Source organism: Neomonachus schauinslandi, chromosome 4 (genome assembly GCF_002201575.2).
Source record: "Neomonachus schauinslandi chromosome 4, ASM220157v2, whole genome shotgun sequence".
Taxonomy (NCBI): Eukaryota; Metazoa; Chordata; class Mammalia; order Carnivora; family Phocidae; genus Neomonachus; species Neomonachus schauinslandi.
The window spans coordinates 110,744,134-110,767,782 of record NC_058406.1 but is presented as its reverse complement, the minus strand read 5'-3'; the positions used below and the strand labels follow the sequence as shown (position 1 = coordinate 110,767,782).

General features: G+C 40.1%; 1 protein-coding gene across 1 annotated transcript in view; it reads left to right on the top strand.

Moving 5' to 3' along the window:
* The window catches only part of ST18 (ST18 C2H2C-type zinc finger transcription factor), a 68,088-nt gene that overhangs the window by 9,478 nt on the left and 34,961 nt on the right, over window positions 1–23,649 (top strand). Inside the window, 7 exon segments of the mRNA XM_021688426.1 lie at window positions 3,736–3,870; window positions 5,583–5,673; window positions 6,727–6,831; window positions 9,279–9,472; window positions 11,660–11,871; window positions 20,504–20,551; window positions 20,553–20,750. Of these exon segments, the coding sequence (XP_021544101.1) occupies window positions 3,736–3,870; window positions 5,583–5,673; window positions 6,727–6,831; window positions 9,279–9,472; window positions 11,660–11,871; window positions 20,504–20,551; window positions 20,553–20,750 (983 nt within the window).

Genomic DNA, 23,649 nt, shown 5'->3' with positions numbered 1-23,649 from the left:
AGATCGTGGCCCCAGGGAGCTTACAAGAATAATATGTTAGTTATGGTTTGGATGATCTCCTTGCTGAGATTTATGCAGAAATGAACTGTATATTTTGTCATGTTGCGTCTATTTTAGTACTCACCTACAATCTTGTCAATTATTGTCTTGCAGCTCAGAGCTGAGAAAACAAAACAAAGAATAAAATGTCATGTAGTGAGGAGCAAGATAATATGCAAACACACTGCCAGGGTTGAGATCGAGACAGAATATCAATGAGCAGTGTGTGGTTTGGGACAGGACCCACTATGAACTCTGTGCACTCTACTAATATGCAACTTGCTAAACTTGCCTGTATGCATGTTTGTTTGTTTTTTTTTATGGACTACAAAACCAAAAAAAAAAAAGATAAAATTGACTTCAAATCCCAAAACGTCATAATTTGCCATCTACTATATTTCGTTCATTCTAAGATACACAGTTTTCCCATTTTAACATCTCTGAAATCAGAAGGGTATGCCATAATTTAATTTTCAATAATTTTTTTCTTTCTTGCTAACACACAAAATGATGTTCCATGTTACAGTTGATGATACCTTCCAGCCAGTGAAATTCAGTGTTTGGAGAATCTTTAATTATTTGTGCCATACCTTAAAATATTTAACAATCCTTTGGTCATTTTTATAAAACTTAAAAATTTTTGTTTTCAAAAACCAACAAGGCAGTAGAATCTGTGTTTGTAAACATGGGTGATATAAGATTTAGAGAGTTATGAATGAGGCTGGCTAACTTAACAGTATATCCTATTGGGTGAGGCATGGTCCTGCCTTTTGGTATTCAAAGTCTATGCAAGAAGATCCAGACCAGACTAGTATGAAACAGGCAAAAAGAGGTAAAGCCCATAATGCACGGGAATTATAGGCTTCATCTAGAGGATACTTGCAGAGTCCAAATTAGGTATTCGCCCTCCTGTTCCTTGCCCCGGATGTGGGAGCCAATGGCTTCTTTCTCTGGTGTGCATTCCATGCTCCTAGGTCAATACTTGTACTGACAATTCATGCTCTCCACAATACCATCCTAATTTCCTTATACCTCGGGTATGCGACCCTGCTGTTAAAGGAGAGAGCACTAGCATTTTAAAATATCGTTTTACCCAAGACTTCATATGAGTCAGCAATTCTAAAAAAAAAAAAAAGTTTGACTATCTTGTTGCTACTAAGCATTTAGTGAGACTTTAGGTCAAAGTGCATGTGGAGTCACCATAGAACTTATTGTACAGCCTAAGACACTTTTCAGAGCCAAGGGGAGTGCTATGAACAACCGCAGGGTATTATCAGGTGCGAATAAGACAGTCCCAGGCATACAGGCGTGTAAGGTCACCAGAGGATAAGGTCACCCTCATTATGCAGCATTCAGCAAAGAAAATTAAAGGAGAGGAAGAGCCAGGCCTGAGAGTCACCTGAGAGCTCAAGCTCTGGCTTCTTATCATGCAAACAGGTTCTGCCCCACAGAGCATTTCATGGCATCTGTCTCGCCCAGCAGAGGAAGCTTGCAGACTGTCAGAGGACCACACCTGGTCAGGTGCCAGCCCTGCCTTATCTCCCACACCCTCTCTGGCTTCCTATAGACAAATAATGTGGCAAGGAGGGGAAATGCGCGGCGCCAAACCTTTCAATGTGGTTTAGAAATGTGGCCTCAACTGGACCAGGTCCAAGGGAGGAAGGGCATCAAAATCCACCTTGCTTCTCCTCGTTTCTAATTCCCTCTCGTACATGGTGTCAACCCCCCTAATGTCACTTGAATCACACTTCAAGGATTTTCGACTCTCCGTCTACAGATATTATAGGCCTAAAACAACTCCAAATTTGGCAACATTTTTGAATTAAGTAAAATATATAGCCATAAAATCATAGAACATGTCAAAACTCTTAATATGCCTCTTTCTTTCTTGCAAAAGACAGAGAACAGTCCCAATACCATGGCATTTAAGTCCTGTCTCTCATGAAACATAAATGTCTGCTACTCAAGGCATCCTTGTCTTTGGGCTGTTCATTTCTCTCTTTCGATTACCAGTTTTCTCTCTGCTGACCTTCCCTCCCAGGCAGTGTGTGCCTAACTTGAAGGATCCTTGGCTCCTCCTCCTGTACTGAAAGCATGCCCCCAAATAATTGCATTACATACAACCTGCTGTGCCCATCTGCCCAGGACCGTTTATCATCCAACAACTGGGGTGGTGTGGTATCACAGAAGCACTTCTGCTCATCGCAATATTCCACCCCGGAGACGGCTGTCGCATCCCGCGACATTGCTCTGCTCTCGGTTCCACGCTTGGAGCAGGAGCATATGGGCCCTCCACATCCTCACACGGCAGGACTCTGCCCCCTAGTCCACCACCAGCAGCTTTCCTAAGGCAGGATCACACAGATTATTTATTTTCGCTCTCAGCATCAAGTGGATTCATTATTCGTGATACTTCGTGTTCTGAGAAGCCTGCGGCCAGCCTCCAGTCCACACTGGTCCTTTCTCTGAGGCCCCCGTGCCCGTTGTGATGCTGGTTCCGGCAATGCTGAGTGACAAGCTTGCCCCAGTGATTGGTACATCATTCCAGGCACAGGTTAGGGGGGTGATCTGGCCTCCAAGGAGGCATTTCTGTTTTAAGTTTATGTACTTACTATCTGGATCACGAATATGAAAATGTCTACAGAAGGCCTCTTCTCTGTTAGCTCTAACCCCACCAATATTCATGATAATCCTCATTTATTTTACATATTTATATAGCTTTTCATCTAAGCCTCAGCAAAGTGTGCACCAGAAGATTAAAACCCCAGCTTGTCTTCCGCCCTCCCCCTCTAGGCCGATGCCCCATGGTAACCTGACAAGCGGTGTTACAAGGTGCCCCTTCTCTCCACCCCGTGGCACCTCCCGCACCCCAAAGTTCTTGGCGGCACAGACCACTCAAGGCCGTCCCCACTCTGTATTCCCATACCTCCTGGAACATTTCCTTGCCGGGCCATCTTCCTATCGCCTGGGTTTTCAGTTTTTGCATTCAGAGTAAAATGAATGCTGCTTCTCCATAGGGGCTCTGTACAGATCCAAAGAGGCAAAGCATCGGGGTTTGGGGATCTGGGCCCTCTGCAGCACTGCCAATTGCGTGGCCATAGCACACAATGGCATCGTTGACTCCCTTCCTAACTCTGGCCAGAGCGGGCTCTGCACACATGTGGGAGTAGCCACTTGGCCCTGGAACCTTAGGGCCATGGGAGGCCAGGGACCCGCAGGGACAAGACGAGAGCAGCCTTTCTTGGATATGGTGGCTTCTTTGTTTTATCATTTTGAATCTGGCTTTCTTGAGACCCTTTCAATAAGAGATAGGTTTGGTTTAAATACATTCTTCTTCTTTCTCAATTTTTTTTTTTTCCTTTTCGGGAGCTTGTGCATCCTCTGCCTCTGGCGTAGGGTTCATTTTTCATAATGAGACTCTAACTACAATATGTGACATGACAACTTAAAACCATCTCTGTATTTTAACACTCCCTTGCCCTGTGTCAGCCTTTGCTTAGAAAACCAAGAAAATTGAAAACATTTTTTATGCTTCCACAGGTCTTAGTTGAGGGTCTTATTCAAGGCAATGTGAGAAGAATGTTTATGCTGTAAAAAACTGAGCGAAGTGAGAATGTCACCTTGCAAGGCCACTCTAGTGAATGGGGAGGGAAAGAAGAAGAGCCAAATGAATTTCTTGATTTAATTTCTCTGTAGATTCACCGAGGCCCGAAAAGAGGGAGACCAAGTGCCCTATCCCCGGGTGCGATGGCACCGGACATGTGACAGGACTCTACCCCCACCACCGCAGCCTTTCGGGGTGCCCCCACAAAGTGCGGGTTCCCCTGGAAAGTGAGTACAACTTATCCCTAAAACCAGTGGGCTTCTTCTTATATGCGCCACAGCATCATGATCTTATCCTCTTTCTCCTCCAATGTGGAATTTGGAATGGAAATAGAAAGTTTCCTTTCTGTGTCAAGACAATTTCCATCTAGCTCGGTGTTTAAAGTCAGTGTATTAATAGAAAACTTGGGGGTTCAATTAAGACAGTAGATCAGGAGACAGCCAACATTGAGAAGAAAATTTGTTACAGTTCCTGAGAGAAGGGGATGTGCCACGCCAGGCAGGGCCACACAGGGGGGGGCACCAGGTCATCAGGGGCCAGGGCGGGGGCGGGGGGAAACATGGTTTCTGTGGGAAGGAGCAGAGTAAGCAGGCTGAGGACTGGCTAGTTTAACTTCTTTCAGTAGGCTCCAAAGCTTAGGGGTTCTCTGTTGGTGTCTGATACCTGGCAGGTGGAGAGTGTGAGTCTAATAAAGGAGGCAGCTGGGTGTGGGCTGACAATTGGTTGGTTTACCTTTGAAAGGCAGGTCTCTCCAGGGTTTGCAAGGCCCCAGATGACAAAATATCAGAGTGCAGAAAATAAAAGTCATGGTTAATACACCGTGGACTGCATAGTCCTTTCTCACCCAGAGTGTGGCTGCCTTAAGCCCAGCAGCAGTCTTAGCCTCAGTGCATCATCTAAATATAAGAACTGCATCCCAGGGACTCCTGGGTGGCTCAGTTGGTTAAGCATCTGACTGTTGATCTCCCAGCTCAGGTCTTGATCTCAAGGTTGTGAGTTCACGCCACGAGCTGGGCTCCACACTGGGCCTGGAGTCTTCTTAAAAAAAAAAAAAAAAAGTGCATCACATCACCACTGTCCTCCTTACTCCCTGTCTCCCCGTTCCTTGTAGGAACTTGTGTTGCCTGCCATGTCTCCCCAGGGCATCCTGCAGTAGCAGAGGGCCTTGGGCAAGAGCAAACATTGGTTTGCTTTGCCCTGCTGTGAGCTAGGAAACTGGAGGAGAAGGAAAGGGCTGCCTTCTAAGTTTTGAAGTATCGATGTGCTACATCCTCTACTATTTTAACCTACATATTGGAACACCTTTGGTTCATACAAACCATGGTGGTATGAATGCCTCAGCATCACCCTTCTTGAAAGCACAGTTTTACAGATCAGTGAGTCTAATCTGTTCAGCACTGTCCCAGTAGATTAGCAGTTCCTCAAAGTGATTACCTGGTTGTTCACTTAACCATGCTCTTTCACCAATAACTGAGTGGTAGTGGGGTGGGTAGTGGGGAGCAATGGACAAGATTCAAAGTAATATCTCTTAGAAAATAAAGAAGACTATATTCAGAAGTTCACACTGTGGGGAAAAGATAAAAGGAACTACTTGACAAATAATGTTCTCCATCCATTCTTCCAAGGAAAGCACATAAATGTAAAAGGAAGGTTATGAGCCTCTCAGTTTAAGTTAAATAGAAACGGCATAGTCTTATTTAAGTCTAGTGTTAACCATGACATGAAGTTTATTAGAGAAACTAAAACTTGAACAAACTTGCTGAATTTAATTTATGAAGTTCTTAAGTGCTCATTAATTTCAACCCGAACATCTATGGGAGGAAGAATGGCAGATTATATAACCAAATTCTTTTGAATGCAACGTTGAGAAGTCAGTTTGTCGGTGTGTTATGTATTCATGGTATACTATTCTTTTCTTTTTGTGATATTTTGTGCTTAGTTCTTGCCATGCATGAAAACGTTCTCAAGTGTCCCACCCCGGGATGCACAGGAAGAGGGCACGTGAACAGCAACCGCAACACCCACAGGAGGTAATTGTGATGAGATGCTACACTTTTACCTTACAAAGGGAAGTGAGAGAAACTTTCCACCGAGAAAATAAGCAACTAACAATGTGTCATCAAAATCGCTGGATCAGTATCAAATATGTTACCACTTGAAATAGATAAGAAATATTCTCAATGTGTGCAGAGTAAAAAACAAACAGAAACACAATTTACTTTCCTAGAAATTTTCATTTAGCAGCCAGTTATGCAAACAAAAAATGTTGTATTTGAAGACTAGAGTTATACATTCATATAGTTACACAAATAGAACATGTTCTTTTTTGCTCTGGAACTTTACCATAGCCGTTTTGACACTGAAAAGAGTTGCGTAGGGTTTATCTTGGATCCCATCCAATAAGCATTAAAAGGTACCAAAAGGGCTTCGATCTACTGTGGTTCTGACTATAAGCCAGGAGGAAGGTAAACATCATTTCATCTCATTGAGATTCATTACATTGAGATTGCTACTCACTTAAAACACATATGTGCATTTATATACAAATGTATTGTGTGTATGCAAATGTTTTTGGTGGAAATGCCTATTGTTTTATTTGTACTTTATACTGTGTATCTATTATGTGCTCACAAGATACTATGTGACTCATAAGCATATTGCCAGAAAACTTCATGTTCTATACTTTAAACTGATTTAAAATTAAGTCCCTAACATTTTTCTAAATATCTTAAGACAAATCATTGAATTATCATGCTAACATCTATAGCTGGGCACATTGTAGTTGGAGTGGGTGCATTTCTACTTAAAATGTTATGGAGTTTCAGAATAATTCCCTTACATAATTTTCCGATTTTAAAAATGAGTTCATTACTCATCACTTTTGAGATGGAAATGGGGGGCAAACGTTGACACGGTAGTTTACAAAACCTTTTTGGGATCTATTAGCATGAGAAAGGTGCTAAATGAACTATTAATATGACTTAACATTTAATGTGTGCTAAGTATGCTGTGAGGTACATGCCAAAGCAAATTACTTTATCTTTTTTACCCAAATCGTCCGTTTTTATTTTTTTTTTTAACAGTCTTTCTGGTTGTCCAATTGCTGCAGCTGAAAAATTGGCAATGTCCCAGGACAAAAATCAGCTTGAGTCTCCCAAAGCCGGGCAGTGTCCTGACCAGGTTCACAGGTATGACCCTCCCTTGCATTCCTAGTAGTCTGTCTGTGCCTCAATGGGTCCGTCATTCCTCGTATGCCAGTTCACTATGGCCCGACCTTCGTTCGCAACTACCGATTTCTATTTGAGAGGCTGGTCTAGTTAATCATACTCTCACTTAAATGAACTGCTAGACCCTCCAGAAGTTTAACATGAAATTAATCTGTATGTAAAGGTAACATAATGTGGATGAATCTAAAGGAAATAAAGTATATAACATACATTAATCAAAATTCTGTGTCACTAAATACAACCCATCCCACTAGTCAGGTAAGCTCTCCCGATGATTGATTAACATTTCTGCCTGCAGATAATACTTTCATAAGTCGCTCACACCCACCCAAAATATGTGATGTTATATATTTGTTCCTCTGTTCCAGCTATACAGATAATTTAAGACAAAAATTCATTCCATGAATTGATAAGTATTAATGAAATATCTCCTGTTTGCCCCAGGTACTTCACAATCTCCAGCAGTTTGGAACACCTAATACTTACACTTAAATAATAAACCACATGTGATGACACAATGTGAAGTTATACATTTATTTTTTTTATTTTTTTTATTTATTTTTTATTTATTTATTTTTTAAGATTTTATTTATTTATTTATTTGGAAGAAAGAGAGAGAGACAGAGAAACAGCATGAGAGGGGAGAGGGTCAGAAGGAGAAGCAGGCTCCCCGCTGAGCCGGGAGCCCGATGTGGGACTCGATCCCAGGACTCCGGGATCATGACCTGAGCCGAAGGCAGTTGCTTAACCAACTGAGCCATCCAGGCGCCCCTACATTTATTTTTTTTAAAGATTTTATTTATTTATTTGACAGAGAGAGACATAGCAAGAGAGGGAACACAAGCAGGGGGGAATGGGAGAGGGAGAAGCAGGCTTCCTGCAGAGCAGGGAGCCCGATGTGAGGCTCGATCCCAGGACCCTGGGATCGTGACCTGAGCCAAAGGCAGACTCTTAACCACCCAGGTGCCCCTGAAGTTATACATTTATTAATAATAAATCATATAGGTAGGAAAAGTGATTTCAGGATTAAAACAGATGACCAGATCTTCACTGTTACTAAAACACTGAAATGCAACATTGTTACTAGGAGTATTTTCAAGATATGGCTTCCCTTAATATTTGCTCTTATAGATTTAATTAAAAGAGTCAAAATCAGATGAGTGAACATATGTCAAGCAAAGATCATGAATTACTGAATAACTAGCAATTAAAAATCTTAACAACAAGGTTTTTGGTTAATATGGCCATATCCTCTAGTTTCTCCGTAAGTTATTTATCAAATATAGAAATGGCATTTAGTTTTATTTTGTTAATTTCTTAAAAAACAAATTTGTTTTAGACTAGAATGCTCGTATATTAGGGGTATAAACCAAGTTACATATCTAATAATAAGATCAACTAATTAATATTTTTATGTAGCAGTTAAAATGTTTCTTACATAATCCAAGAAAAATCATTGAAATTTTGACATTCTGATGATTCAGGCATGTTTTGGTGGAAAACAAAAGAAAAACATATATGTTCTTTTGATACTGCTAAATCCCAAAAGGTGTATTTGTTTATGTTCATTTACCATTAGACTATGTTTGTGTTTTTCTTGGCTGGAATTGGTGCTACACAAATATGATGCCCTTGTTTAATCCAAATACACTAGTTGTAAGAGAATGTTTAACTCACAGCTTGGATTAAGGTAATTCTTTTGAAAAAATGTGATAGCTATTACAATACAGAATTTTGATTCGTTTTGAAATAACAATTTAACAGATAAAATATTGAAGTATTATTTACATCAACAAAAACACTCAGACAAAATTAGAAAAAAGGTGAAAAGCCTAAGAAATTCACAATTCAGAAGTCAAGTTTCTGGTGTCTGCGGTGCTCCTGTTAGGTGTCAGGCTCCTGTCAGCTCTGCTGAAGGAGAGTGAGGCTCAGCATTGCTTCTTCTGAACTGACTACAATGCCATTTCCCCACCAGTTAAAACGTGACTGACTTTTCACCACCAGTCAGATTAACAGTCCTAATAAGCAGAATGTGCACACCTTGTCAGTGCCCTAATGATAGTTACATGGCACTTTTCTCTGTGGAGCTCAAGGTGCTAACAGACTTTAAATACTTGCTGCTCATTGCATCTGCATAAGACAAATGCAAAATTGCACATTCCTCTTTTACCCATGGGACACTCGGACCCACGACATGCAGCCTCGCCATAGCCATCCAGAGCCCTTGGTGCCTCCCATCTTTCACTCCCAGCACAGAGCACTCTATTTTTATCATACTGTGACCACAGGTCTTTTCCATAGTACACTGTCTCTGTGGGTACCGACAAGCATGACACATCGGATCTGCTTTAAATTCTGATGCTAATATGCTCACCATAGTTCTTTTGAACTCTCCCCTGTTTCTTCAGGACAAGCTTGGTGAAACAAATTGAATTCAATTTCCGATCACAAGCCATCACCTCTCCCAGAGCCACGGTGTCAAAAGAACAAGAGAAGTTTGGAAAAGTACCATTCGATTATGCCAGTTTCGATGCCCAGGTTTTTGGTAAACGCCCCCTCATACAAACAAGTCAAGGACGAAAAACACCACCATTTCCTGAATGTAAGCCTCAAATTCTAATCCTTATTCCCAAAAATGCATCTTTTGTATGTGTTTTTGGGGCTGGGGGTGTGCTCAAATATAGAATACATTATTTACTGTGGGGAGAAGAGAAAATATATTGTACAGTGAAGTAAAATAAGGAAAACAATGATAAGTTGATCAGTATTACTGATTTTACATGAAGTTACACTGAATATGGTGAATAGTTAATGGGTTATTCTCCAAATATCATGCCATTGCTGGATTGAAATACTGTAATTCTAAAGAAATATTTAATTCACATTTAGCTAGGATTGGGATTAATGAAAACTGTAATAGTCATCACAATTCAGTAATTTTGATTCATGTTGAAATTATGGAAATTTAACAGCTAAAATATTGAAATACTACTTAAAGTAGTATTTAAATCAGCAAACGCATTTAGACAGAGAGAGAAAAAGTGAAAAGTCTCAGAAAAAACTCACAGTTTAGAAATCAAGATTTTACAATAGGTGCAATATGTGTGACTCTGGAGATGTTTATCCACATATTGAAGAATTAATATAGAATCATTTAAAATGTGTTAATACTGTACTGGTAACACATCCATATAGAAGATCATAACTCAAAGATGCTATAATATACACAACTTGGTGTTTTTACTAACACATTTCTTCAAGTATTTTAGAGTCCTTGAATAGTCTAATGAAAAGGTAAGAAAGTGAACATTGGGATAAACCCAGGCATGAATCTTGCATTATGGTATGATAAGGAAAGAAGTGAAATAATTCCCCGATTTGGGTCCTCCATAGACCATGGATTCTTCACAACATGCAAATCCATGGAGTCCCTTTGATCTCATACCTCCGGACCTAGACTGAGTGCTCTTAGAAACACATAATATGGGCTTCATTCTGTGATGTTGGTCACTTCTTTCAAAGAACTAGAATGTTATATAAAACCTAGCAGTGATAAGCATACTTGAAAGGAGTTGGCCCGTTAACAACATGTACATTATACTCCAAAAGATATTTTATCTATTCTTTCTAAAAATAAGGCTCAGCCTACATAACATCGACAACCTGTTAGATTCGGGAAAAAAATTATATACGCACACATGCACAATGTTTTCTATTATGTATATACGTAAAATATACACATATACATACACATATACATATATGTTTAATTCAAGCGAAGTTAGTTAAGAGCATTCTGTATACTCATATAATACCAATATTGTTTAAAAATGCAAACGTTCAGTGACATTTTTACATTTTTATAATTGTAGGAATAACATTTGGTAATGTTTTAAATGTTTTAAATTACTTCATGAAAAACAATGATCAAATAAAGAATATTTGCAGCAAAATAAATAACTAAACGCTTTTATATTATCCCACTTAAATCTTGGGTGTTTCTCCCGTAACCTTGAGCGATGTTTACAAACACCCAGAGTGAAGAGAAATATGGTTAATTCTCTCTCTCAGTAATACCTTGATGCCACAACAGAAACATAAAACAGAAACTCAGCCTTGATAACTAAATTGCCTTTCTGCTCACCCTGAGAACATTTTCTCTGTCCTTTACTTATCATGCTCTACCTAAATATGCAAAATGCTAGCTCATTAAAAGACTCTGCCATTTATTTAGTTTCATCTAGTTGGACATTAAGAACAACTTCTACTGGTTTAAGCACAAAACAAACCTGCATATCAAATAATAAAAATGCAATTCTATGTCTAAATATAAATTGTTACTGTGAAAACAAATGTCGAAAGGGTGCATTTTTTTTTCCTCTACTGGGATAACTGGTCTCCACACATACACAGTTAATAGATGTACAAGCCTTAAGCTTCTGTAGTCCCTGAGGGGTTTTGCCAGTGTCATTTTAATCCATAATTTTTGCCACAAATGCTGCCAGTGCACCTGCCCCATAACATTAGTTATAGGGTTTTTACCGTAAGAAGTGAAATACAAAAAATATTAAGAGAACAGACATTCTTCCCCAGCCATCACATCATCTGATCTGTGAACTTCTGTGAAAACCAATCTGAATAACCTTCATTGAGCGTACCAATAGATAATGGATCCTGTTTTAATTTATTCTTAACATATTTTAATGTAAGAAGTTATATCTCTAAAACAAATCTATTTAATGACTAAAACACGTACATGCAATTTGCTAATCAAATCTCTCTTCAACAGCAAAGCATTTTTCAAATCCAGGGAAATTTCCTAATCGACTGCCTAGTGCAGGCGCCCACACACAGAGCCCTTGCCGTGCCAACTCTTATAGCTACGGTCAATGTAGTGAAGACACCCACATAGCAGCAGCTGCTGCCATCCTGAACCTTTCCACCCGCTGCAGGGAAGCTGCAGATATCCTCTCCAACAAACCACAGAGTCTGCATGCCAAGGTAGGCCAGTCCAAGAGCCCGGAGGGTGGGCCAGTGACTGAACCGTGAGAATAAACTGCCTTTCATGTTCCTAACCACATTCACTACCATGCCGCACCCCACCCCTAAAGCACATCCCCTCCTCGTCTTAGGGAGAGACTCAGAGGAACACGGACAGGGATGAGTTTCATGGCTTCAAGGAGGAGTGAAGGAATGTTGTTCTTGAAGGCGGTATACCAAAGGCTGGGGAGAAGTGAGTGATGAAGCCTGGTTGGGGAGATTTATAGACATCAAACCCACCTTTGTGTCAGGGACTTTGGCACACAAGAAAGAGGCTTGCCATTAAAAATCAATCTGAACAATGGAAGCTTTTTGCTGTCTGCAAATCAAAGATGGTAGGAAATGTCTGACTACACAGTGACTTGTAAAACAGTTGCAAAATTGACTCAGGACATTTTATTATTGCACACATTACTCTTGTATAAGGCAAGATAGTCTCAGATGCCGTGGTATTCTCAAAGGACGCTGAGTAAAACCTGGATACATTAAGTTAACAAGAGATGGTTCAGGGGGACTTTTGAGAACTCAGGGCATTCAAATCCAAAATCAAATTCTGTGAAGTTTATGAAGATGTCACATTTCTAAGGCCCCTGAAATGAATCACGTTTCTCTGATAAACCTCTCCTCCCTGACTGACAACGAGAAGGAGACATCCGTGTTTCTGACACCTTGACGACAACAACAACAAAAAGATCCTCCATGTCTCCCCTTTTGAGGAGGAGGGGTTTATCAGGCTACAGAGTAGCAGCGATCCTCAGATCTGAAGAGGGAAGGTTAGAGCTGCTCCCACAGTCCTCCAGAGCATGTAACTCCCATCTACACAAAGGGCTCAGTGAAAAGAAATTCTTTTGCTACCTAGATGGCTGAAGCCAGCTGAAGCCAGCTCAAATAAAGTGCCCAGGCTTATCTGGAGAAGAGATTTTCCCCTTGCTGTAAGTGGGAGATCTCCTGGGTTAAACCCTAACCCTGAAACTCAGGCGATTAGAGTAGATAGCTCTCTTTTTCCTGCAAGCGCAGCCCCATCCCTGGTGTGGTCAGCTGCTCACCTGTGCTGTGCCAGGCCTTCAGGAGAGCAGGGAACGCGGTGCCATCGAGCATTTGACAGAAGAATCAGAATTAGCTTCTGGACAAATCTGAGCCAAGTAAACCCCAGGAAGAGTTGGTGGCCAAAAACCTCTCAAAAACAATTTTTAAACAAATGAGGTTCTTAAACAAAGAAAAACGCATCCTCTGAAAATTATAAAGAAAATTCCGAGCTCTCCAAATTCAAAGGAATTCAGGTCAGAAATTATTTACATCAGCAGATGATTTAGGGTGCTTTACAGTGTTACTTTAGTTTGTTTTTATTCATTTTGTTAAAACCTGAATACATTTCTCCTTTTTAAAGGGACATTCTAATAGGCAGCTAGTTGGAGTAACACTAAAATATCTTCCTTCTTAGGCTTTATATTATTTGTTTGTTAAAGCTGTCCTTTGAGAATAAAAGGACCACTATTATAATGATTAACGCCGCTTAAATTATTTGAGCAAATGATTGTGGAATGCGTGCTTTCCATCTGCACAGGTAGATTTGTTTTGTTTTGTTTTTCGGAATTCTGCCCTTAACCTTTATATTCTCCATGTTCTAGTAGTTGCTGGAGCCAAACAATGAATCAAACAAGGATGACCAAAAACTGAGGGTATTTTCCCTTATCAGTATATGTTTTGTTCTTTTCTTGAATACCTTCCGGTCACAAACATGACTGTTAAGTTGGCACATTCCAAAATTCCTAATAATTGACTTCTGCGTCTATTCTCACACTCCTATTGGGAGCATGCCGTGTGCCAGAGTTGCTCTATGGAGCGGATACTCCCGCCCAGGGTGACAGGAACTGCCCTGTGGGTCTCAGCCTCCATACAGCCAACCAGGTCTTAACTGCAGAAGCCAAACCGTGGACATGATGAGGAGGATGGAAGAGACAGAGAGAGTACCAATCAACTCTTAGAAGGAGTTTGTTGCATTAGCAGTTTAAAAAGCCATTTTCCTACCAAAATGATCTCATTTGACATAGTGGTGCTTAAAATAGGATAAATATGGCACCCTACAGTGTCGTTTTGTGCAGAATCTTTCTTCCAGGCGCATATTCTCACACAACTGTAGCAATTTGCAGAATTCTGTTCTAGTTGGATCCTATGTTCTAAACATAAAAGAGAACCTCATAAATTCCTAAAACCACAAAAAATAATCATTGTAGCAAAAAGTGAGAAAAAGCCAAAGTAATTAACCCTGAAAAATGGCCTCCGATCAAACAGTGGCCAATGTAGGCCATTTCTATTCAGTGTTTCACTTTACTTTGTGCCCTTCACTTAATATAGGATTAGCTATATATAAACGATCTTCCCCTGTTGAATACGAGCCTGATTCTCTGTCCACTATGACTTGATTTTTCCTCCATGGTGGTTAGTATGTTTATTTCTGCTAGCCAAAATCCATAGTTTTCTTGAGCTTCTTATTTAGAAAGAAGGATATAGAGATGTACAGATTTTCCCTACTCTTGACTTCTGTAGCTGAGCATAGAAGCATTTTTTGATGTATAGAGAGGTATTCTGGCAGATGGACTCTTAGCTGTACCCACCAAATGGTCTATGAGGTTTGGACTGCCCTGCCACAGACCCTGCCTTCAAGGAGCTTATGGGCGAAGCAGAAAAAAAGAAATGGTTGTTCCAGGTAGAGAGCTACATTTTTAGAGGTGACATTTCTAATGTCCAGGGGAGGCATGCGTGGCTTTGATCAGAATCTGGGTGAGGGCAGATTTCTCATTTTCCTTCTGCCTCCACGCAGTCCTTTCTGTGATGGAATGAGCTTCTCTGACATTGCTTAAAGAGTCCAGTAGGAGAACAAATTACAGGTCAGGCTGTCACATGTGGGCACAACCTTTTTAAAATCAAACCAAAGGACATTAACCTTGAAATTGCCTCCATACCCACTTGTTGGGGCTAAAACAGATCTTTCTCGTGCTACCTGCAAGCTCACAACTGACTCCGAGTTTAGTGGGAAATCTAAATTCATGATTTACAAAATCCCTATTCTTATGGAAAATAATAGGAGCAGAGGCTGTCTTCAGAGAGGCAAGAGAACTTGAGTTCCTACACAATCTAAAAACAATGTAGGACAATAGAGATATTCCACAGTGTTCTTCTCCTTCTGAAGTTTCCCAGCCCCACCTGACTGTCTACCCAACACTAAAGCACTTCCTTCATGGACTCTTTTCCAACACCGTGTTGAGAAAATCAGTGCTAACATTGCCCACCACTACCCAGTCAAGTCTATTATATCCTGAAAGTAGATGTGAAAAAGAATTATTCGTTTGTTAAAATATTATATGTTAAAAAAAAAAAGATAGCAGGAAGGGAAAAATGAAGGGGGGGAAATCGGAGAGGAGACGAACCATGAGAGACTATGGACTCTGAGAAACAAACTGAGGGTTCTAGAGGGGAGGGGGGTGGGGGGATGGGTTAGCCTGGTGATGGGTATTAAAGAGGGCACGTACTGAATGGAGCACTGGGTGTTATACACAAACAATGAATCATGGAACACTACATCAAAAACTAATGATGTAATGTATAGTGATTAACATAACATAATAAAAAAAAACTAATGATGTAGTGAATGTTGACTAACATAATAAAATAAAATTAAAAAAAAATACAATCCAGCATGTACACAACACATCTACACCACCAAAATTACCTGTATGTTGCTTTAAGTATCTCTGAGGAGTCAAGTCAGAAGAAAAAATTAGTAATATCAATATTAGTGGATATCACACTGGTTAAGGGTAATTTGTCTGAAGTATGAGCCTCTCTTGAAACTAGTACTTTCATTGGTTCTAAGATTGGAATAATGTCCTTTGTTTTAATTTGGAACTAATATGAGTTTGTAAAACGTTCATGGGCCACAACCTCAAACACCCCCCCTTCGGTCTGGCCACCATTGCTGCTGTTATGAGCGCAGCATTCAGTAGAAACAGGTGGCAGGCATAGAGTGAGCACCCTGGGTTTGCTGAGTTTGCTGAGGCTGTCCTCCGGCCCCTGAGAGCACATGCCAGCACGTGTCGGAGACGCTCCCCGTTTCCTTCCTTCCTCCCACCCTCAGCAGCAGAGGTAGGAACATGCACATGGTCTATCTTTATCCTGATCGCTTCTGCTTGCCAAGCATTCTGTTGTTTGTTTTGGTGTTTTCCCCACCTGTTTAGACAAAGTGGCATATGCACAGTGTGCCTTAAAAGAAAACAAAAAACTGACACTTGCTTGAAATGTTTAAAGTTCAAAGTCTGTTTTGTGCTTGAATAAGGCCTAGAAACAACATGAGAACACGTCACCATCCTCGCTGCCTGATATCAGAAATAGCCTGATGGGTCTTGGGAGGGTTAGAATCCAAAAGCAGCCCTTTTTCAGTAACTTTAATGTCATGTCAGATTCTACCATTATTTTGAGTGAAATGTTATGAGAGACTTGGGTCGGAGATCACAAGGAACCAACTGATCTGTGTGTACATATTTAATAATTCTCTCTTTACCTCTGCATATGGTAGCATAGGGTTGTGTCTTTTGGCATTTGGAAACCCAATCAAATTATTATTATTATTATTATAAGTTGTCATTTATTGAACACCTACTATGTGCCAGGCACTGTAAATAAGCACTTTGCTTATATTCTTTTTAATCCTTCCAGAAACTCTGTAAAGAAGGTATCATCCCATTTAGCAGATGAAGAAATAGTAGTACGGGGACATTAAATAATTTTCTCCAACTGGCACAGCTATAACTGTTGGAACTAAAATTTTAACTCATACCTGTCCAACTTCTTATGTTCTTAAAGATCTTACCATCATGTCTTATATAGACTGCTGGCCAACTTAAGAATTTTCACTGACTTTGGTTCCAAGTCTCAAAGATTTTTGGAAAATGGTTATAAATTTAATTTTAATTTCATACCTTATGTCAGACACTGATTTCTCCCCTGAATTCCATCATTCTATTTATGTTGAGTAAATTTCACAAGTTTATACTCTGAACTTAACTGTGTTAATACTTAATTACTATTTGGTAAGAATAAGATACTTTAATTTCGTTTTTTATTGTTAATACCCTGCCTACTTTGAAAACATATTTCAGATAGCTTTCAATACAGAGAAGATACTCCCCAAACAAAGGACCCTGAAGCAAAAGTGAAAGAACATAAGCCAGAGGATGAAAACCAGAAGCTAATTACAGCAGAAACCTAAGCTGAGGGACTTAATTTTTGCACTTCCTAGTATCCAAGTCAAAAAGGAAAAGATGGCGGGTGACCCCTCTTGTGTTAATAGGAAACCTGACAAATACAGAAAACAGTGGTGTCTTGTTATATCTATGTTTTGAAAGTTAACACTTTTCACAGTAGAACTTTAAGGCAAAGTTATCTTTCTCTCATTACCATCTTTGAATGTGTAATTTTTAATTGTTAGAACATTATCATGCTGTCATTTGCCTGGAAACTATTGGAGACTGGCCTTAAGACTGTCTTTTAAATACAAGTAGAGTAATTTCTGTGTTTTCCCTTTTGTTCTTCAGGAAACAAATTTCTACCCTTTTCCCCTGGTTGTAGGCATAATAGGAATGCCAGGTTGTTTCCTGCTTTCCGTAATAGACGTCTTTTCCTTGTTGTAACAATCCTCGTAATTATCATTTTACTGGTTGCATACTGTGCCATTAAATAGACGTAGCATAATTTCATTAATCATTTCTCTGTTGAGGGGCATCTGAATCACTTCTCATTTTATGGTCCACATAAGGATTATATAACAAATAATTATTTCAGCTTTCAGTTGAATAATAATTCATATTTATTAAATTACCTTTCACTAACAATCTCCTCTACATATAACATAAGCTCCTTGAGGGCAGGAACAATATATTTTTCAATTTTCTTTCCCCCAAAATATGGAAGCTTGAAAACGTTAAGTGCTTTCTCAATAATTTAATTAATAAATACATCATACATGGCATCAGTACCTCAAAATTGGCTGAAAGTGATGGTCCTTGATGTTGGCCCTAACTTGGAAAGTACATGAATAGTATTAGACCTACGTCTACCCTCAAAAAAAAACCCTTTAAATTTAAATTTAAATGGCTAAAATAAGGATCCAGAACAGCGAATGGCGCTTTTAGAAATCGGAATGCTAGAAGTCAGCAGTGGGGGTCCATGTCAGCTGAATGTTATGCCCTCTTGCTCCTGTGGCCTCTCCCACCACCCCCTCCTTTGTGTGCTGCCATTTGGAATTTCAAGCACAGACAGAAGTGATGCCTATTGATACAGCTCTGAATAAAAAATCCATGCAGTAAACGTGTGATCCACCCATCTATGGGCAGAAAGGGACCCTTCTCTGGTACTGTGTGTAATTGTTGAATGCATCTGTGCGCTCACTTAAAGCCCATCTGTACCCTGCTGCCCAAACGTGCTTTCTCCCTGTCAAGTCAGGTGCTCAGAGCAGCCGGCTGGGGCGCAGGATATACAAGAGTGCCTCTTTTAAACATTAGGAGTGATTTTTTTTTTCCCCAATCAGCTCGTGATTACTCAAGATGTAAAACATAACAACTCCGAGAATCTCTAATTTTTTTGTTTACTATTTGGAATTTTTTTCTGCAAAAACTAAAATATATATTGGTGTTGTCTTGGAATAGTTGATATTTTTTCAGGGAGATCGAATCTGCACTATTTATGGGTTTTGCACTATAAAACTCTGCAGCCCAGTCACATGGCTTCTTTTTCCTAAGCCATCTGTCACAGAGGTCTGGAATTTTATGTGAATGTTGGTTGTGCAGTCTTAACCCAAGTTTTTTTTTAATTTTTTTAATGAAAAATGTCAGCAACTACAATATTTAGCATTTTACTTTACATTGGCCATTAAACTTGATTACTATAGCTCTGTTTCATTGCTATAGTTACATATCAGCTATGAAGCCAAGAATTATTTTGATGTGCTCACAGCAGAATACATTGTTGTACCACGGAGAGAGCACATGGCACTGATATGGTTAATATCTTGGAGTTTTGTAACTAAGGTTTATTAATGCTGGTATAAAAACGTATTTGATATTATACAGATGGCATAAGATGTTGTGGTTACTAAGTTATTATCCCAGATAAGCTGTACTGTCAAATTCAGGGCTTAAAACTATCACAGGAGATTAAACTATTTACTAAAAAGGACAGAAAGATATAGCCAAAGCATCTTAGTGCAAACATATTAGAAGTATATTTACCTCCCACAAATATAACAAAGCATATCTACCTCAGAGGCTGAGAGATTGAAAATAGGAACTATGCAGGTGAAACAAGCAAACAGAAGAGGTGCCTCATTTTCCAAATCAGGTGCAAGCAGTGAGCCTTTGGAGCACAGCTACGTTGGCCCACACCTCAGCGGCAACTGTTGGGGAGGGGGAAAGGCAGAGTGTAAATGGGGAGTTAAAATAAATCCCCCCCGGGGAAGTAACTGGCTACCATATGGGTTAGGGATCTTGCTAACGTATTCAAAGAGACTCCTGCTTTGCCAGCCAAAAGGGAAAAGAGCCGAGACGTTGTCCAAGATTTAATTGTGAATTGATGGGTGATAGTGAAAATACGGAGAGGTATTTATCTGACCCACTTAGGAAAAAGACAAGCGAGCTCTTCCCGCATTCGGAGTCCTACTGCATGGCAGTGTTCACAATTGGCGACAGCACAGGGACCATCCTTAGGCATGCGTCCTTCGGAAGATCCAGAGCACGTGGGCAGTTGTTGGGACTTGTACCTTAAACTACAGCAACAACAACAACAACAACAAAAAGATAGCCAGCTGTATCCCAAGGAGAAATGCCGTGAAGTATAGTGAGTTTTAAGTCTCATACTAAGCGTCTGGAAAAGAATCCAGCTTTATTCTCAAGTTTCCCTCTACAACTTACCTCCAAGCAGACCTGATGGCCGCAGATACCTGAAGGCTTCCAGAATCAACAACAGTTTGCCCTGTCTGCCTCCGGCTCCTGCCCCCGCCCCTCACGTAAACAAAGCTTTTCTGGTTCAAGTAACCCAGGGGAAAAGGTCATGTTCGTATTAATCTAATATTCCAGTAAAAATTCTCTTGCAGCTGGTTATTTTTGCATATATTCACGTTAGATTAATACTGCATTGGGGGGTGAGCTGGGAAGTAGTGCTGGGCCTTTTTATAAACTCAAGTGTTAATGCTATAAGTGATGAATTGAAAGTGATAATTCTGCAAACCAGAAAAGGAGATTTAAAGCTAAACTTCAAAAAAATATATAAAACAGGGTTAGCCAATACATTTAGCATTTGGAACATCTTATTTATATTAGACTCTACTTTGTTTAAACCCAGAAACACGAAGCTCACTAATGGTGCTGCTCTTAAAAGTCTGCCTAAGAATTGAACATTAACCAAAGCAAATCAGAAAGCTAGATTTTAAATCAGATATACTTACATAAAAGCTTGCATTTAAAATTATCCCTTAAAAGCCCCACATGGCTAGGCTGTAACTGCAAACTGCTTAAATGTTTTTCTGTTTCCTATTGTATACCAGGGAGCCGAGATAGAAGTGGATGAAAATGGCACATTGGACTTAAGCCTGAAAAAAAAATCGAATCCTGGACAAAGCTGCACCCCTAACTTCCTCTAACACTTCTATTCCAACTCCTTCCTCTTCCCCATTCAAAACAAGCAGCATTTTGGTCAATGCAGCATTCTATCAGGCTCTCTGTGATCAAGAGGGCTGGGATACTCCTATCAACTATAGCAAAACTCATGGGAAGACAGAGGAGGAGAAAGAGGTATTGTTTCAATATGTCGATCACTAAGTTTAAGACAGAGCATGATTGGAGAGTATTCTTAGCTTTTTCCTCCTACGTTACTTTTCGTACTCCTGTTTAGATAATGCATAATTCTGTACCTTGTTTTAGATTTTGGTAAAGTGATGATCTTAAATTTCATCAGAAACTGATAAATGAATCCAACTTTTTCTGTCACTTGACTAAAATGATGTCACTGAGTGAATTGGATCCCCATCAGGGCTGCAATTGTGTGCATGGCATGAAAGATTTTATTAGACATCCCTTCAGATACAGCAGCCCGTAAGGTGCAGTGTATTACTCAACACTGAAATGCCAGCTTACTAACTCTTTCTGAACCAGAGGGTAGAAAATGAAATCAAATCAGGGATGAGTAAGAATCATGTCAAAATCCTTTCCTTGGTTTCATGAAGGAACTATGCTAGCCTGTCTACGTATAGAGCCATTGGCTGAGGTGTTTGGATCATGGGTGTCTAAATTGTATCAATCTCAAAGTGAAGGAGATGCATTTGTGTGTTTGGTTATCTTTGGAGTAGCCAGGTGTCGTGACTGCACAGGTTCATCAAGCCTGCATCTCCCTAGTTTGAGCCACCTGGCCTAGTCTAATTAGCCATGATTTCGTGTCGTCCAAAAGAATTCATGGCCAGAAACCTCCACTATTTAGACTCTATATCATTGCAAATGTGACCCTAATTGTTACAGTAGTGATTCACTTTGCTTTGCTGTTTGTCGGGACAATTGTTGATACTTGCCGGTTGATTATGTTTAAAGAAATAAAATAGCCACTGTCTTTGGAAGGGTGCACCACCTTTTTCATCTTTTTGAAGTACAGAAACTTCGGGGGGGAAAAACTAATTTGATTTTAGCATATGCTTTAACATCTCAGAGCATAAGTTGACATAAACAGTAGTGATCACAAGATTGGGTTGTTTCTCCAAATCCCCTTCTTCCGTTCCTTCCTCCCTTCTTCCCTCCCTCCTTCCCCTCCTTCCTTCCTTCTTCACTCCCTCCTTCCTTCTTTCTTTCCTTCCTCTATCCCTCCCTTCTCTCCCTCTCTCTCTCTTCCCTTTTCCTTTCCTTTCCTCCTTCCTTCCTTCACTCCCTCCCTCCTTCCTTGCTTCCTTCAGCACACTTTCCCTGGCATCTCCATGTCCAGAAGTAACATACGTCCCAGGGAAGCAGCACCAAATGGGACAAACTTCCCCCACATGTATGCTCAGTCTGGTAGGGACTCTGACAGGTAAATAAATACAGTGACAAATGGAATAGCACGAGCAGGTACACAATGAAGAAATAAAGGAATGCCAACCTTATGTACAGTGGTCAGGGATGGGTTCCTGGAGGATACCCCAGGATCCAAGGCAGACTCTGTGTCACCACCACCCACACCATCACAGAGAAGTGTGGGGGGGGGAATTCACACAACAGCAGTTTCTGATTCGATTCTGCCATTCTAGTCTTAGTCATTTTATTCTGCTTGGCTTTACAAAATTTGCCTCGAGTATTTAGGGATGGTCTTAGTTAATCTATCATAACACTATTTTAGAAGAACCATTTCTAAAAATAATATATGTTTGACTCTGATCATTATAAAACTAATACCTGCAAAGTATTAGAAGCTGGTTTACCTTAAGTGATGACCACAGATGGGCAAACACGTACCTCTTCCATCCACCACATTCCCCCCTGCCATTTTGGACTTGTGCAAAATAACAGAAGTTACACCTAACTGCTGTTTATTTTGATAATCTGGAAATCTGTCAGTATGCACATTAACTGATCATTCTGCACAACTGGTCTGAAATGGAGGTAAGGAAGCAGTGTAAGTTGTTGAGAAGCACAATCACGATGAGATCAAGATTAGTGATCCAATCCCACTCTGTAGAAGCCAGCTTTAGAGAAAGGGAATACCCTCTCATTCATAAAACTGCTTCATCCCCAGCTAGTCCAATAGTGGACTGGATCATGGCATATCCCACTGTACACCACCAAAAGGAAACCCAATCCTAGTTAGAAGATCTGTTGATGGGGGGTTCAGTTAAAGTCTCATGTCACATGAAGGACTATATTTACAGAGTAAGCATAACTGTGCTCCTATTCTTGGATGAATCCCACTAGGATAAAACCTACCTTGTTTGGGAGCATCTCAGTGTCATGTGCAGGGTGGGACCTAGACTTTCTGTCCCCACCCTTGTGACTGCTATAAGTGGACCATGGTCAACAATCACCAGAAATCTTCCTTCCAATATCAGACATACTGATTCAGTCCTGAGTAGTAATGAAGCAAATTTGTATTAAGTGGGTTCTTGTTTTCATTTAGGGTCTCTTGTATTGTTTTAACTGGGTTATAATTTTTGGCCTCGGCAACAATGTCAACAATGTACTCACATTCTGAGACATTCCTCCCATTTGGAGGTCTAGTAAGTACTTCAAGAACCTCCTTGGCTATACCTCTTATCACTCAGATAGCCAGAAAATGAGGTCTCATAACAAATATTTTCTTTATTTCCAATCTCATTTTTTTTTTTGCATAATTCCAAAAAACATCTGGATTCACCTTGGCAGCTTCATGGATTCAATTGGAGTATGTTCTTATCTAATGCTTATATATCTGTGACAGTGGTTTTTTTTTTAAGATTTTATTTATTTATTTGAGAGACACAGCGAGAGAGGGAACAGAAGCAGTGGGAGTCTGAGAGGGAGAAGCAGGCTTCCCGCTGAGCAGGGAGCCCGATGCGAGGCTCAATCCCAGGACCCTGGGATCATGACCTGAGCCGAAGGCAGACGCTTAACGACTGAGCCACCCAGGCACCCCCTGTGACACTGTTTTATTTCCCAGCAATTTCATGGGGAAAATGGATTTGGTTAGATTAGATTTCTG